Source organism: Carassius auratus, unplaced genomic scaffold (assembly GCF_003368295.1).
Source record: "Carassius auratus strain Wakin unplaced genomic scaffold, ASM336829v1 scaf_tig00215632, whole genome shotgun sequence".
Lineage (NCBI taxonomy): Eukaryota > Metazoa > Chordata > Actinopteri > Cypriniformes > Cyprinidae > Carassius > Carassius auratus.
In genome coordinates this window covers 100260-117500 of record NW_020528172.1, presented here as the reverse complement: position 1 = coordinate 117500, position 17241 = coordinate 100260, and the positions used below count along the sequence as shown (strand labels likewise).

General features: G+C 41.3%; 1 protein-coding gene across 3 annotated transcripts in view; it reads left to right on the top strand.

The window, feature by feature from the left end:
• LOC113095190 (zinc finger E-box-binding homeobox 2-like) overlaps positions 1-17241 on the top strand; it is a 66012-nt gene that overhangs the window by 1877 nt on the left and 46894 nt on the right. For all 3 annotated transcript variants that reach the window (XM_026260827.1, XM_026260828.1, XM_026260826.1), the window contains exon 2: positions 1-66. This exon is cut by the window's left edge and continues 83 nt beyond it. In XM_026260827.1, the coding sequence (XP_026116612.1) occupies positions 1-66 (66 nt within the window). The remainder of the gene's footprint in view (positions 67-17241) is intronic.

Sequence of the window (17241 nt, the reverse complement as noted above, 5' to 3'; positions counted from 1 at the left end):
AGCTGATCATGGCGGATGGCCCCCGGTGTAAGAGGCGAAAACAAGCCAACCCGCGGAGGAAAAACGGTAAGAGCGGCTTGGGAAAGTGTTCTGGCGCGGTGCGTAAACGAACGCGTGACGCGGGACGCAGAGAGAGGAGACCGGACAGATCAGAGTCCAGATGGGGGCACGTTTAGAAGAGCACAAGTAGAAATCGGACTGAACAGCCGTGATGTAAATAAAGGCCATGTAACGGAGCCTTTTCCTCTCTGTATTTTCGCGCAAGTTTGGAAATGAAAGTTTGTGCGTAATTCTCAGGAGCGCTGTGAACACGTTAGTTTCCCGTGGATTCGTTTGTTTAAGACGCTGCTGACCGCTCAGAGACACCGATTGGACAGTCCCAGTACATTATTTTCATTCATTCTCAGATGCATGAATAAGAGGTGCTCGTGCTCGATGTGTTTTTGTGTGGAGCTCCGTTAGTCGCAGTCAGTGACACACAAACACAGTTACACATTAATGCAGGACGCATGCTGACTGTGAAGAAGAGATGAGTTTATCTTAAAAACTTGTGCTGCTTTCAGGGATGTTTCAGATCAGTGTGTTGTATTTTGAGGGTACAGTAGCTCTTTGGGCGTTTTGCACATGCATTAACACTATATTGTTTTACATAAAATAAACACACTAGCCGATAGTGAAGGTTGCATTTGAAATTGTGCGAGTGTTGGGTTTGTAGGCTCGAAAGCCGCGCTGCACGTTAGTTTTTAATTCTTCAGCAGTTCAGATCCATCTCCATCTCTCCTTTATGAAATGTTTCATATTGATCCGCTAAAAATCAATACGAGTACGAGTCTTTTCGCCCTCACGAGTGTGTCTTCAAGTATGCTACTGTAGTTTAAAAAAGCGCAATTCTGTCCTACCAATTTTTAAATGCATAGCCTATTTTTGCGTATGCCTAATAATGCATTTCATAAATTTTATGAAATAGCTACCATCTTACAGTCCATGCATATAAGTTTGTGTTTTTAACACAACATGTGAGTGATTTGCATAAAAATAACAGTACTGAAGTATTCATATGCAATGTCCAGTTTGGTGTTTATTATTTGCGGAGCTCGTGAACGCGGATGCATGATCATACTAAATGAACAGTTGATGTAGAAATAAAAATGCACCACTGGAAAAATAAATTTGACATGAAACTTGATATGAAGTGACGGTCGTTTTAAAATGAGGACACAGATGAAATATTCAGTGATGCTGGAAGACTGTGGATTTGAGCTCAGAGAAATATGAAGGGTGTAGTGTGTGTTTCTCACACACCTGCTGGATTCAGCGTGTCCAGGTGAACTCAGGTGTGCTAAGACATTTAGCACAGGTACATGCTTCCAAAATTAATATGAGCGTTTATATTTGCATGCACTCTCTAGAAATGTTTGCATCTTGCTTAAATAATCAAGCAGTGCATATTTTGCATTATGTAGTGTTTTATCATTCAGATTGGTGTCTGGTTTTGCATGTTGCTGTGTGTTTGAGCGTGCTGTATTTTCTGTGGGAAAGGAAAGTTTTAGTTCAGTCGGATTAATTGCAAACATCTTGCTTCAGATCTCTGCTGAGCTAAAGCCCTCACCGTAGCGTACAAATCTGATGTGTGAAGAGTTTAGTCGCTGGATGCTGTCGTCTAGAGCTCGTTCTCCTCGTGTTAATTTCAGTCCAGCTGCGACTCTATCTGTGAATGCTCAGTGCAGTCAGTCTGCTTGTGACGGTTTATTTTGTGTACTGTGTGAGGAGCAGATTTCATGATGTCAGAGGTCATGCGGAAAGTCTTTACTGATTGTCGTGCATGCACGGGAATCTTTCACAAATTCAGTGCTCTGAAATCACAGGAGGAGCCCTTTTCCTCCGGAGCAGTTGACGGTCGTGGTGTGTCCGAAGATGCATATTTTCACATGTTTCCTGCAGCACAAAGACGTGCTCCTCGTGGTGCATTCAGCCAGATTGATTACATCATTTCAGGTTTGGAAAAGCTCCTGCGTGGCGAGGAGAAGCCTCTGTGTTTGATTATGGCAGCTGAGCCGTCGTTGCTGAATTAGGAGGGGGATGATTCTTTCGCTCAGGCTCTTTCATCCCCAACAATGGCAGATTCCGCCCCGTCTAAACTGTTTCTGCGCCCCCATTATGCCGCACGGCCCCTCCTCTGCCTCCTGTGTTTGGGAGCCGCTCACAGCTGATTGTCAGCTCTAATGCGTGTCATTCACATGTGCTTCAGGTGAACCGAGCGTGAGCGCGCACCTTTAGTTTCTCAGACTCCACTGTGACGAGCTGAGAGAGAGTTTAGAGGAAGAGGAGGATGGCGTTGCTCTTCATCTCCTTCACATTCTCTGATCTCCTTCTAGTTCACACGGCATTTCTGAGCTCGTTTTTGGACTCTTGTGTGTGTGATTTGTGCTTGATTATATTATCTATGCTCTTTATATGTTGTGTGAGAGACTCACAGTCATTGAAGAGTCGTCCGGGTAAAAACCACCCGTTTTTGCTTTGAATTATTTTTAGATAGTAGCAGTGCATTAGTCTGTCTCTATCATTTCAGGATTATTTCAGCACTGAACTGGTCTCGTCGATCCAGTGTGTGCATGCATGGAAGAATCTCCTGCCAAACATTCTGTACAACACACAAAGAGTTGTTTTTAAAACAGTTCACAATATTTAATCAGTAAATCGATTAACACATAGAAATAATATATTGAAATAATTTTAATAACTATTAGTAAAACACGAATGCATTTTTTTTTGCCAGTTTTTTTTAGCTCTTCTTTTTTTCCCCTTAAAAATGCATCACTAATATGCGCCTGCAGATTTCCACACAGCTGAAGCACCTGTCAATCACACACATGCTCCGCCCCCTGTGTTTGTTCAATGAATATTTGATCTAATTGGATAATGCTGTATTCCACCAATACGATCTCTCTGCTCCATTTAACACATTATAAATCCTTTCAACAGAACTCTTGTGGAAACTTATTCTTTCACAAGAGAATGTGAGAAGTCCTCCGAATGAATCTAAATGCTCCGTCAGAGTAATTGTTTAATGCGACTACACTAAGATATGTCTTTCAAAGTCATTTTTAAGGGTCTTTCCAGCTCCTTGAGGTGACAAATGCAGGATTTCAGTAGTATTTTATGGTTGTGTTTCTTCTGCGATCGCGTCTCTGAAGATATTTTGGCCTGTCGGAGCGAGGGGAGCTCTGTGGAAATGCCTTAGGTGTGACTTCACTTTCACTCACATCAGCGCTGACCCGACTGCCTTTCATATCACATCCACCGCGTCTCCACCGGTAAACATCCCCCGAGGGCCGAACAAAGAACACGGCCCTTTCTCCTTAATCACAACCCAGCCCTCTCTCTCTCTCTCTCTCTCTCTCTCTCTCTCTCTCTCTCTCATGCATTTGCATTCAGCTTCAGAAAGGCGCATGAAAAGGGAGAAGAGCGACAGAAGAGAAAAAAACAGAGAATAAAGGCAGAAGAGGGTGGGTGTCGAGAGCAAAATAACTGAGGTGTTTGTGAATGTTTGTTGGGCCTCCCCTGGTTACGACCCTTATATAGACCCACACACACACACACACACACACACACACACACACACACACACACACACAGAGATAGTGTTACGCAGCGGTGTGTTTGCTCTATTCATGGCTGCACACTTTCACACTCAAGAGAAGATCATCTGTTTGAGACACAGCTGCTTTGAGACGTAAGAATAGTTTGGAACAGGTGTGTGTGTGTGTTTAGATAATTTAATGCATTTGTATTTACCTTTTTTTTTTTATTTGAGGAATATCGTTTTCGGCAAGATCAGTAGCTTAGCGAGCGTGCACAAATCAGACTGTAAGTGCATTTGTCAAGGCATGTGTGGTTTGTTTCGACAGCTAGGTTCACGCACGCGGTGCATTTATTGAGCATGGGACATTTCTTTAATAAATGGCTGATAATAAATAACACAATTATAAAAATAAACATAAGAGATGTTATTAATTATAATTAAATGATATGTTATTGATATATGCAAATTACATTTATAATTACATTTAGTTTTAGATCTCGTTTTTTTTTTGTATTTGTTTTTATATTTTGTTATTTTTATGTGGTTTTAGATGCTTTTACAGCTGTAACAGGACTGATTCAGAATGGGCGTTTCTCTAATCGTTGTCTTCTAAATGGACAGTAAAGTTGGATTTATCCCTGAAAAGAAAAGAGGATACAGCTGTAAAACGATTGTTGATAGTGGATCGGATCTCTTGTTTTTTTGAGAATTTGTTTAGAAATGTTTTTATCGAGAGCAATGTCTTGGCAAATCTTGAGACATCATCGAGGCCTTTCCTCGGGAGAAAAACATACGATTTCTATCTATTGTATCTCTTTGTTGTCTAAAGGATATTAAACAGATGTCATTGGTGATGTTTCTTTCATTGTAGTCAGATACTCATTCTGAAGTTGTTGGGTAGTCGATCTGTTTAGATTCGCTCTTTAGGCGTATAACCCGTGTTCCTCGTCACGTTTGGCCTCTATAACACACTTTTCTGAGAGCAGGAAAGCTCAGATCTGCTGCTGGATGAAGTTTCTTCTGATCATGAAGTGTTTGTGTATTGTCCAGTGTGTGTCGAAGTGACGTGACGTCATAGTCATGCGCTTATTATTTAGTTTTGCTGCTCTAATATGAGGAAGATTGCACATCATGCCACAAATTTAGGAGAAAACTAAAACTTGAATTTAAATGAAGCTGTAGATGTCTTTGTCTTGAATCGCTCACATCAGGATCAGAGTATTGCATCTGCAGTTTACAGTTTCTAATAAACTTACAAGCCACTAGCAACTAATTGGTGTTTAATTTACTCACCAAAGCAAGTTTTATTTGCAATTATCAAGTGGGTGTTAGTTTTGGACCTGGGACAACACTGTACCCAAGCACACAAACGTCATATGAAGCCCGCAGGCTGTCCGTATGTATTAAAGCATTGGTCCGGTCGGCCGTGTGATTGCGTGCGCTTCCGGTTCTCTCGTACACCGAGGCGCTCCTCATGCATCAGACCAGAGAAATATCACGGCTCATTTCAGATCTCAGACACGATTCATTTCCCATTGCCTCTGTTTGTGCATCATAATAATGTGTGCAAGATTCTGCATGAAGAAACAAAACAACGACAACAACATCTCAGGTGTCAACATGCTCATTCGCACGAGAAGTGCTGGTGTGAAACACGCGTGTCGTCATCTGGACACCGTGTGTAAATTAGCAGGAAGAGCTCCATGTTTAATCTAAAGATGTTTTCGAAAGTCTGATGTCTGAGATATTTAAAGACATCGTCATAAATACATAGATACATGCACTCTATACGAGAAAACATGAATATGATATGTTGTACATTATTTATTTGCAATCATACAAACAAAATAATAGTACATGACAATTAAAATAATACAAACATATACAATTAATTAATTAAATACTTTGTTTGTTTGTTATATATTTATTTGTTTGTAGTATAGACAGACAGACAGATATCTTAGATAGTTAATATCATTAAATATACTATATATTCCTAATATAAACTCTTTCTTTTAAAAAAGACAATAAAGACATCACAGAGAGAGAGAGAGAGAGAGAGAGAAGCTGTTCTCTCTTTGATGATTGTCAGTTTTCTTCTGGCAAGGTCAAGCAATCAATAAGAGATGTGTAGATATCAGATCGTGACATCAGGAACCCAACACACACACACACACACACACACACACACACTTCTACAGGGGAGATGAAGATGATTAAACCATCATATCAGCCCTCATGTGTTTCTGAGTCTTCAGAAAAGCAGAAGTCCGTGTGTGTGAGATGTTTGATGTGTGAGATTCTGACGTCGGTTCTGTATTTAGTGTTTTAATCATCTCACCATCAGCTCGGCTCAGGAAATTGTTGAAATTGCTGTGCTGGGTTGTTGCTTTAACCTTAGGTAAAAGTGTGCCAAGGAGACACACACACACACACTGGTTTCCCTCGTCCAGAAGGCTGTGTGTGTGTGTTGTGGTTAATGGACTCTGACTGCAGATAAAGCCTCGTTCTTCAGCGGCCGTCAGAGCCATGTCTCGCCGCTGTCACACACACACGTCAAACACACACGTCACACACACACGTCAAACAAACACCTCTTCAGGTAGAGCTGGGCTAATCATACGGACAGCGTGTCCTCGGCCTTTCCACAGGACGAGCCCCTGCGCCTGTGTGTGTGTGTGTGTGTGTGTGTGTGTGCGTGTGTGTGTGTGTGTGTGTGTGCGTGTGTGTGTGTGTGTGTGTGTGCATCACAGAAGTTAAGGAGATCGTCCTCTGGTCAATATCTGTCGTGCAGTAAGAGCGTACAGCTATAAGATGAATATGGCTAACAGTTCATTTGCTATTTGACGAGTTCATGTTAAGATCTCTTGCTTTTGTGGACTTTGTGGTTTGGGAAAATGTGAGAACGCTTTGTGACAGGAGGACCGTCTTTTATTAGGAGTTTTATTGGTGCTTTCTCTTTCCTGTGTGAATGAGACGCTCGCTGACGCTGAGATTTGATGGTTTGTAAGTTGTTGTCTTTAGCTCTGCTCGGAGCAGTCACACTTCACAAACGTTATCAGTGCTCATAATTAGTGAAGGGACGGCCGGTGAAAGCGTTTCTCTCAGTAATTAAAGTCATGAAATATTCATCTCTGCCTTTTCTGAGAGGAGTGGGCAGTTCTGTTACAATAGCAGACAGTCTCGTTTGCAATTAGCACAAACACACATACACACAGTCTTTTTAACCTTGTGTGTGTGTGTGTGTGTGTGTGTGTGTGTGTTCCCTGTCCGACGCAGAGGTTACCTTTTCCCGACGGTGCCAAATCGACTTGACGTAAGTGTTCATCAGTCGCAGGACTCGGCCCTGGAGGTATTTGCATCAAATCAACTCAGTCAAGCTACGAGAAGCTGACAGCAGAGAGAGTGTGTGTGTGCGTGTGTGTGTGTGTGTTTGGGGTCAGCGTGTGTGTTCAGAGGTGTGAGAGCTGCACACACGTCAGGTCGCTGAGCTATGGCTGTAAATTCAAGAACAAGCACAGTTTGTTGTTTCGAGGTTTCCTTGTATTTCACACACTTCACTGACCGTCATCAGAGTTCATCAGAATTCAGTTGTGTGTGTTTGACTGTATGAGGGTTACAAACCTGACCTGGATATGGACCAGTGAGAATTACCAAATCATTTTTATTTTATTCATTTTGATTTAACGTGAAATTGATCAAAAGTGACAGTGAAGACGTTTATGTTGCAGAAGATTTCTGCTGTTCTTTTGAACTTTCTGTTCATCTGTGAATCCTGAAAAATGAAATGTATCACAGTTTCCACAAAAAAAAAAAAAAAAAAAAGATCATGTGACACTGAAGACTGGAGGAATGATGCTGAAAATACAGCTGTGCATCACAGAAATAAATTACACTTTAACACAGATTCACACAGAAAACAGGTATTTTAAATTAAAAATAATATTTCACAATATGACTGTATTTCTTATCAAATGAATGCAGCCTTGATGAACAGAAGAGACTTCTTTAAAAAACAGAAAAACATTGTACAGACCCCAAACTTTTTTTTACAGCAGAGACTTTCTTTCTTTCTTTCTTTCTTTCTTTCTTTCTTTCTTTCTTTCTTTCTTTCTTTCTTTCTTTCTTTCTTTCTTTCTTTCTTTCAGTGGGAAATGTGCAGTGGCAAGTCGATTTATTATTATTTATGGAATTTATGGAATTTTTGGATTTTAATTTGTAAAAACTTTGTAAAATAAAAAGACAGAACAGATATAGGCTTCAATGGGTAGCCATACTTTTAATGTGTGTGTGTGTGTGTGTGTGTGTGTGTGTGTGTGACATATCAGGACACAACTCTGTATAATGACATGGGTATGACACAGGTATTAAAAGGAGAGGGTGACTTATGAGGACATAACCCATGTCCCCATTTTTCTAAACACTTATAAATCATACAGAATGAGTTTTTTTGAGAAAGTAAAAATGCACAAAGTTTCCTGTGAGGGTTAGGGTTAGGTGTAGGGTTGGTGAAGGGAGATAGAATATACAGTTTCTACAGAATAAAAACCATTACACCTATGGGATGAACACACTTTACACTAAAACAAACGTGTGTGTGTGTGTGTGTGTGTGAATATTTTCTATTTCATAAGTCTTGACAAAACATTTTTCTGCAGACACAATACTATTTCAGATCAAAAGCTGCATCAGTTTCACACACACACACACACACACGCACACACACACACACACACACACACACACACACACACTGTAATAGCGCTTACCTTTGAGAAAGGCATTGCAGCAGAGAGCTTCTGTTAGGTCGCTTTGGCCCAATAAAGGATGAAAAGGTTTGTGTTTGACATGGAAATATTGCACAATTATTTTCTGGAATATTGTGCAGCTTTAGAGAGCACAGATAAGTCCTGAAGTGTTGAAAGTTTTAGTGAATATCTGCTCCAGTTCTGTCTCTGGCACACTACAAAGCCCAAATACTCGGCAAGTTCATCGAGAAAATGCTTCAAATCCTCCAAGAGGAGTAAAGAGGAGAGAGAAACGCTTTTGTGTGTGGCTTTATTACACTTTTATTAATCTCTCACGTGCACAGACCGAGAGCAGTGTGTTTCAGCTCACCTGAACATTAACCAGTTTAACACTAACCTCAGATGCAGAGCGTGTCTGTGTTTCTCAGACAGGGACATTAATAAAAACACTGTCAGGATCTCCTGCAGAGCTGGTGGTGTTTTCAGACAGAAGGTCTGGCACACACGGAGTTAACCCAATTAAACAATTTACATTAAAGTCAGTCAGTCAGTCTAAGATTTATTTTTTTTATTTTTTGCAATGCAAAACAATTAGTAAATTACAGTACATAAAAACTGTTCTCTGACGGTATTTATGCAATCAACATAACCAAGAAACAAAACAATTTAATGTGGAAAAATCATCATTCATCTGCAATATAATTGCCGCTTTTTCTCGTGTACACGGCGGTTAATTAAAATTGTGATTAAATCCATCTCTGCCGACTAAGATGTCTTTCCCCAAACAGGTGGTACGGAATTTAAAAGTAAAGAGAAAAGCATAATTAGCATTGGAAATTGAGAAATTGCCTGCAAGAATCGGTGTTAATTTCATTCTCTGATGAGGTGATTTATAACGGCGGCTCAGACGAGACTCATCCGCGCCTTTCCCAGCATGCACTGTGAATGTGTTTGCTAAATATTTGAAGTGTTTTAAGGCAGAGAGCTGCACAGTTACGGCGGCTGATGGCTTCAAACACACAATCAAGACCATGTTTATCTGCCGTCTTCAGCGAGGAGGCCGTAATAAAGCCACCGCGCTTTCTAAGACATCTAGATCCGGCAGCGGTGGATTCTGGCCGGTCTGGGAGCAGACGGACACACAGATAGACTTTCTCTCGCCTCTAATTACTCAAGATCTCGTCAGATGGAAATACTGATTACAGAGAGATTCATATCTCTTCTCCGAGAGCTTCGTCCAGTTCTTACTTGAGCTGCTGAGTCTGATCTTGTCGAGCTGAAAGTATTCAGACACTTAATATGTCCAAATGTCATTGTATTAGATCACAAAACATCAAAATGTGTCGTGCATTCTTAAAAAAACTGATGTTTTCATGACGTTCTTTACAGTAAATGATGCTTGCTTTTCTACACTGAAAAAACAAAATGTGCTGTAGGTTTTATTTTGAAACCATTTTCACTCAGAACTTGAAAGAAAATGGCAATTAACATAGAATTAAATGTAAAATTTTTAAAGCATAAAATCTGAAGTAGTATTTTCTTGTAAAACTTACTCAAATAATCTTCCTAAATTTGTTTTACAGTGTACTTAACTCTAAATGTGGTTATAAATTTGACAATTAATTATAACACATTCAGATAAATGTGAATGTTGAAGTAGAAAGGCTATTTTCTTGTAAAGTATACTTCAGTAATTATCTTTTTGTTTTAAGTGCATCTAATACAATGACATGAAGAGACTGAATACTTTTGGAGTCGCTGTAAATCACTGTATTTAAGGCTTGTACGTTTATGAAAGATAGATACGTATTTTGTTATGCATTGGTTATACAAAATGTGTGAGCAGAAAGAAAACACACACTGACACACTTTTTATTCTTTCATTTCTTGCTCAGACAGTCACACACACACACACACACACACACTGCTCAGATTACTCCGTGTTTCTTGGCCACAGAAGCGCTCACATTTGCAGCCGTGTGACGAATTGTCTGCGCTTCTCTTGGGGTGTCAGGGTGTGTTTGTAGTGCTGTGTGTTTGCTGTGTTCTGAGAGTCAAGGTGCTGCTTCTGTTCAGCATGTCAAATGTAGCCCACACACTGCTCCTTATCTCCAAAGACCCCAAACACAGCACACACACACACACACACACACACACACATGCTTCCCTGAATTTCCCTTTATAAGGATTTCATCCTATTCCTCTTGGAGTCACTCGACTGCTTGGGTTGTGTGTGATCTGACAGGTATTCCAGAGCGTAGTGACCCTTTACGAGCCCAACATACTGCAGCTGACACACACACACACACACACACACACACACGCACTCACACAAACACACACACACACGCATGGGTTTTGTGTAACCGAGCTAAATGAATGTCTTTCTCTTAAGTCATGAGTTGATTTGCTGTAGCATAGGAGCCTTGTGTTCTGCATGTGAAAGATTACCTGAAATATTTATTTTATTATTTATTTATTTATTTATTTTTGTTTAATACGGCACAGATTCTAAATATATGTATTATATATATATATATATATATATATATATATATATATATATATATATATATATATATATATATATATATATATTTGTTTTTTATGTTTACTAGGTGTTATTATTATGGCTGCCGATGAAAACTTATAGATTGCATTGTTAATATATTGCCATAGTTAATTCCATAACATGCCAATTACATGTGATACCAATTTCTCATGTTCGCACATGCATAAGTTCTTGCATTTTTTTTTTTTCGTTAATTCTTAGTTTTTGCCTTGATAATAGAAAATATGAGCTTTTTTTCAGCAAAGTTGTATTTAATTGATCAAAAGTGACAGTAAAAAAAAAAAAAAATAAATAAAAAAACATTCCCAATGTCAAATAAATGTTGTTCTTTTGAACTTTCTGTTCATCTGTGAATCCTGAAAAATCAAATGTATCACAGTTTCCACAAAAATATTGTGCAGCACAACTGTGTTCAACACTGATAATAATCAGAAATGTTTCTTGAGCAGTAAATCATCATATTATTCTGATTTCTGAAGATCATGTGACACTGAAGACTGGAGGAATGATGCTGAAAATACAGCGGAGCATCACATAAATACATTACACTTTAACACAGATTCACTCAGAAAACAGATGATTTACATTAGAATAATATTTCAAAATTTTACTGTAATTTTGATCATATATATATATATACATTCTTGGTGAGCAGAAGAAGCATTCAAACCAAAATTATGCGTTATGATGCTTTATCATGTGTGTTCAACAGATTTCCTGGCAAGAGTCTGTGTAGAACTTTCTGAATTGTAGGATTTTAATTTTAATTTGTTTTCCAGATGCCCAGATTCAAACACACACTACAGAGCCAAAGCAAAGAGTAGAATCGCACTGAGGATGCGACGCTGTAAAACAACTAGTGTTGAGTTCATTTTCTGGGCATTTTTCAAACACAGTAGATGTAGGTGAACATAATTCATCCTAATCCTGCATGAGCTCCTGCTCAGTGTGTGATACACACACACACACACACACACACACAAACACACACACACACGGCATGAAGTGTGTGTCTGTAGAGAGAGAGGGAGGCGGGTACGGGCGAGTTTTGGTGGATTTCACAGGTAACTGGATTACGTGGGCACATAATTGATCCATTTGGGGGGAAAATGACGGAGCTCTAAGCTTTGGAAATGGAGTTTATGAAACAGGCATTCGTAAATTCAAAGGAATCAATATGTCAATTTTATTACATCTTCAGGGCAGATGAGTTTTAACAGAGCCCTGTCTTATTTCCCATTATTCGACAGGTCCAGGGTGGCTGTTTTTCTTGATCTGGGTGTTTTATTGCAGACGTGAGCGGCTCGTTCTGTCCAGTCTGACCGTCTGCAGAAGAGATGTTTGATGCATCGGCCGTGAGAACGATCTCTATACGCCGGAGCCTTTTAGTGCGTCGAGTAAAGACAATAAAGCATTGCTCGCTCATCAAGCCATCCATTCATAACGCAGGAAAGTGGAGTAAGAGCATTTCTGCATTTTCATCAGTAAAATATTCACATTTCATTTACACCGTCGCGCAGCCCAACTCGGTTTTATTACTCAGCCAAGCTTCTGCTCTAATTTAAATGAATTATGCAAGCGAAAACTGATGCAAACCGACAGAAATGCAACGTTCGCTGCGGTGCTGCTTTTGTGCTGTCGAATTAAAACAGAGCAGGAGAAAGCAGGATCCTAAAACCTGAAGAAGAAGAGCAGGTGGTAAAGAGGGAGGCATGCAATTACTCGGCCTGGTTTGCTGGCATTTGTCGAGCACTATTCTACTCTACTAGTTCATTTTCCAGCAAGTAAACAAGCAGAAGTTGGTGATGCTTGCATTTTTAATTCTGCGTTCTCTTGCTCGTTCACTGACTGACATCTGCTATCAATGTTTGGCAGATGTGTGCGAGGAACGCCCGATTATCCGCCCCTCGCCCGCAGAACGGATGCCTGCTCGACCAGATCACGTTTACGCACACGCATGCATGTATATGTATGTGTAACCCCTCTCACCCGGGTCCTCTCTGACGCTCCTCGCACTCGCTCCGAGCGGGGCTCGAACCCGGGTCTTCCGGCATGGGAGGCGGACACACTAACAAGGAGGCTAAATGGCTACAGCCACTAGCGTCTGTCGCTAGTGCGTCTCTTGAGATCGGGGAGTGAGGTTTACCTGTGTAACGGAGGCCAGCGAGTAGTGCTGTGCAGGTAAACCTCACTCCCCGATCTCAAGAGACGCACTAGCGACAGACGCTAGTGGCTGTAGCCATTTAGCCTCCTTGTTAGTGCGTCCGCCTCCCATGCCGGAAGACCCGGGTTCGAGCCCCGCTCGGAGCGAGTGTGAGGAGCGTCAGAGAGGACCCGGGTGAGAGGGGTTACATTGGTGCCGTGACCCGGATGGGAGTGAGGTTTAGGGGGGTGAGTGTAACGGAGGCCAGCGAGTAGTGCTGTGCAGGTAAACCTCACTCCCCGATCTCAAGAGACGCACTAGCGACAGACGCTAGTGGCTGTAGCCATTTAGCCTCCTTGTTAGTGCGTCCGCCTCCCATGCCGGAAGACCCGGGTTCGAGCCCCGCTCGGAGCGAGTGCGAGGAGCGTCAGAGAGGACCCGGGTGAGAGGGGTTACATTGGTGCCGTGACCCGGATGGGAGTGAGGTTTAGGGGGGTGAGTGTAACGGAGGCCAGCGAGTAGTGCTGTGCAGGTAAACCTCACTCCCCGATCTCAAGAGACGCACTAGCGACAGACGCTAGTGGCTGTAGCCATTTAGCCTCCTTGTTAGTGCGTCCGCCTCCCATGCCGGAAGACCCGGGTTCGAGCCCCGCTCGGAGCGAGTGCGAGGAGCGTCAGAGAGGACCCGGGTGAGAGGGGTTACATTGGTGCCGTGACCCGGATGGGAGTGAGGTTTAGGGGGGTGAGTGTAACGGAGGCCAGCGAGTAGTGCTGTGCAGGTGTAACCCCTCTCACCCGGGTCCTCTCTGACGCTCCTCACACTCGCTCCGAGCGGGGCTCGAACCCGGGTCTTCCGGCATGGGAGGCGGACGCACTAACAAGGAGGCTAAATGGCTACAGCCACTAGCGTCTGTCGCTAGTGCGTCTCTTGAGATCGGGGAGTGAGGTTTACCTGCACAGCACTACTCGCTGGCCTCCGTTACACTCACCCCCCTAAACCTCACTCCCATCCGGGTCACGGCACCAATGTAACCCCTCCCACCCGGGTCCTCTCTGACGCTCCTCGCACTCGCTCCGAGCGGGGCTCGAACCCGGGTCTTCCGGCATGGGAGGCGGACGCACTAACAAGGAGGCTAAATGGCTACAGCCACTAGCGTCTGTCGCTAGTGCGTCTCTTGAGATCGGGGAGTGAGGTTTACCTGCACAGCACTACTCGCTGGCCTCCGTTACACTCACCCCCCTAAACCTCACTCCCATCCGGGTCACGGCACCAATGTAACCCCTCTCACCCGGGTCCTCTCTGACGCTCCTCACACTCGCTCCGAGCGGGGCTCGAACCCGGGTCTTCCGGCATGGGAGGCGGACGCACTAACAAGGAGGCTAAATGGCTACAGCCACTAGCGTCTGTCGCTAGTGCGTCTCTTGAGATCGGGGAGTGAGGTTTACCTGCACAGCACTACTCGCTGGCCTCCGTTACATATGGAGCTGCTGAATTAATTACATGTGTTAGCATCATGTCTTCTCATTTCCAGAACATTGTCGGACGGTGTCTCACTCTTTCTCACGCCTTCAGCGGTCACTCCACTCGCTCGCTCGCTTTCTGTCAGAACACCTCCAAACCTGCGATAACGAGAGCAGATATCTGAGGACTGAAACGCTTCTGATCCGCGGCATCGAAACACACAAAGAGTCGGATCCTGATATGGCTGGAGATCAGATCCGGCTGATTTGGGTGGTGTTTTGTGTTGGATTGTTTGCTGTCTATCTCTCTGTCTGTTCTCAGATAGACATCAGTCGCTGCGTTCTGCTCTTTCATACAGCACAAAGACCTTATCGTGGATTATTCTCTAGAAACGAACACATCACACGCTGAGAGACCGGACTCTTCCAGGCTTGGAAGTTTGTCAAGAGTCCACGGCCTGTAGAAAACAAGCATTGCACGTGAAATTGTTGTAATATCTCAGACGTTAAGTGGCTTTCTTGACAAAAGAAGTCTCCTGTTATATCAGATGCTCAGATTTGCATGATCCAAGTCAGAAATCTCAGTATGAAACAATTCTCATCAAAGATCCGAGGTGCAAATGTGTAAGACTAAAATTGCATTTCTTGTCAAATGTATTCCAGTAATCTTTGTTTTATTTACATCTTTGCAGATATTATTAACAGCGTATGAGTTCTCCTCAGAAGTTTTTCTTCAGAATAATCTGTTGTAATGATTCAAAACTGACTCAGTTTGTGCTCAAATGTGTGTGATTTAAGTCTGAAATCTCAATTTTAACTCAAACTTCTTTGATCAGATATTTAACCTCCGGCAACTGGAAAAGAATTGGTGTAGGATTTACTTAGAAACTTTTGAAACTTCTCTCAGAAATTGCTATGAAATTTCACAAAGAATTACAAAGAAATGGCAAGTAACATACATGTGAAATGACTAAAATGTTCTTGTACAACTCACTCCAATAAAACAAAAACGAAAAATCAATAAAAAGCAAAAGCATTTCTACAATGTATCCAGGTTTTTGTTAAAGCTCTGTTACAGTCTGACAACTAGCGACTCATTTGTGTCTATTTTTAAGTCTCTTAAAAACCTTGATGCTTATATGAAGCATAACTTACAGCATCAAAGGGAAACCTCTGGGCGATAACATGCACCTCTGGGGGCGGATGGTGAAGTGTGTGTGTGTGTGTGTGTGTAGGCTGGTCTGTGTTCTACTGTACTCTTGCGAGTCGTCAGTAACACGTTGTACAAATGAAACACTTTGTTTTTCTCATGGACCAGAATGAAGTGTCTTCCCCTCCCTCTCGTCTGTTTTTGACACGCATTGGTTGCATCAATAGATGCATGTCTCTCAAACACTGATGTGTCTCCTCCTTGCATCACGATGAGCAAATCCACGAGTGTGTGTAAAGATAAAGGCAAAAAACAAATAAACAAAAAAACACTTTAAGGAACTGAACTCTTATTTTTGTTGAGTGGCAATTCTGATAGTTGTGTAATTGCTGAATGAGTGCAAACCAATGGACGTTTGTACATTTTTTGAATTTGTAAATTTTATTAAAGTTTTTAGTTAAAGTTTTGTCTTTTTAATTAGTTTATATATATATATATATATATATATATATATATATATATATATATATATATATATATATATATATATATATATATATATATATATATATATGATTTTTTTTGTTTTAGTTTATTTAGTTTTATTTGTTTTGGTACTAAACTTAAAGGAGAAATGTTGCTTTGCCAACTAGCTGACATGTTAAAATGTATTTGATCTTATTTAAATTTAATTTCATGTAGCCTATTTAATTTAGTTTAGTAGTAATTCAAGTCAAACTAAACTAAAAGTAGAAATATTGCACTGGTAACTAGCTGAAATTATATTTATTTATTTATTTATTTGTTTTATATATTATTTATTTATTTATTTTATTTTTTTGTACTTTATTTCAAGTAGTTAAATGTTTTTGTTATAGTTTTAGTTTAATTGTAGTTAACAATAACAACCCAGTGGCAAACTATAAACATCATCACATCACATGTGCTGCGTAGAATAACCCAGATTATAGTGTGTGTGTGTGTGTGTGTGTGTGTGTGTGTGTGTGTTGTAATTGTGTCTCAGGGTGGAGATGCTGTTGACCTCAGATGTGGGTTAAATGTAGATTGAATGAGAATCAGACAGTGATAATTATGGTGGAGTGTCCAGGGGTCAGTCGAGCAAAAGAGCCTGCAGCGAGACGCTCTCTCTCTCTCTCTCTCTCTCTCTCTCTCTCTCTCCCTCACTCCACAACTAAACACTGCTTTAGGTAAAACCACCTTTATTTGCATGTCATTTGCTCATTGCTGTTTCCAGATCATTATTACTGGTGCTCATTCACTCATCACTAGTGCGAACATCACTTACTGTAGCACTCGAGTCATGGTATTGAGTTTTTGTTGAGTTTTAGAAACAGACTTTTCTCTCTCTGGATCAGAGTTTTATTGTCCGTCAGTGTTTATTTCACGTCTTAAATGTCATCTGGCTGTGAGATCTCTCTGTGAGCATTTACAAAGGATATAGATAACACAAGACACCAAATTAATCAATACCCTCTTTCTCTTTCTCTCTCTCTCTCTCTGTCTCTCTCTGGCACTGCGGATCGATCGGCCGTGGATCTGTCCTCTTCAAATCGACAGCAGGTA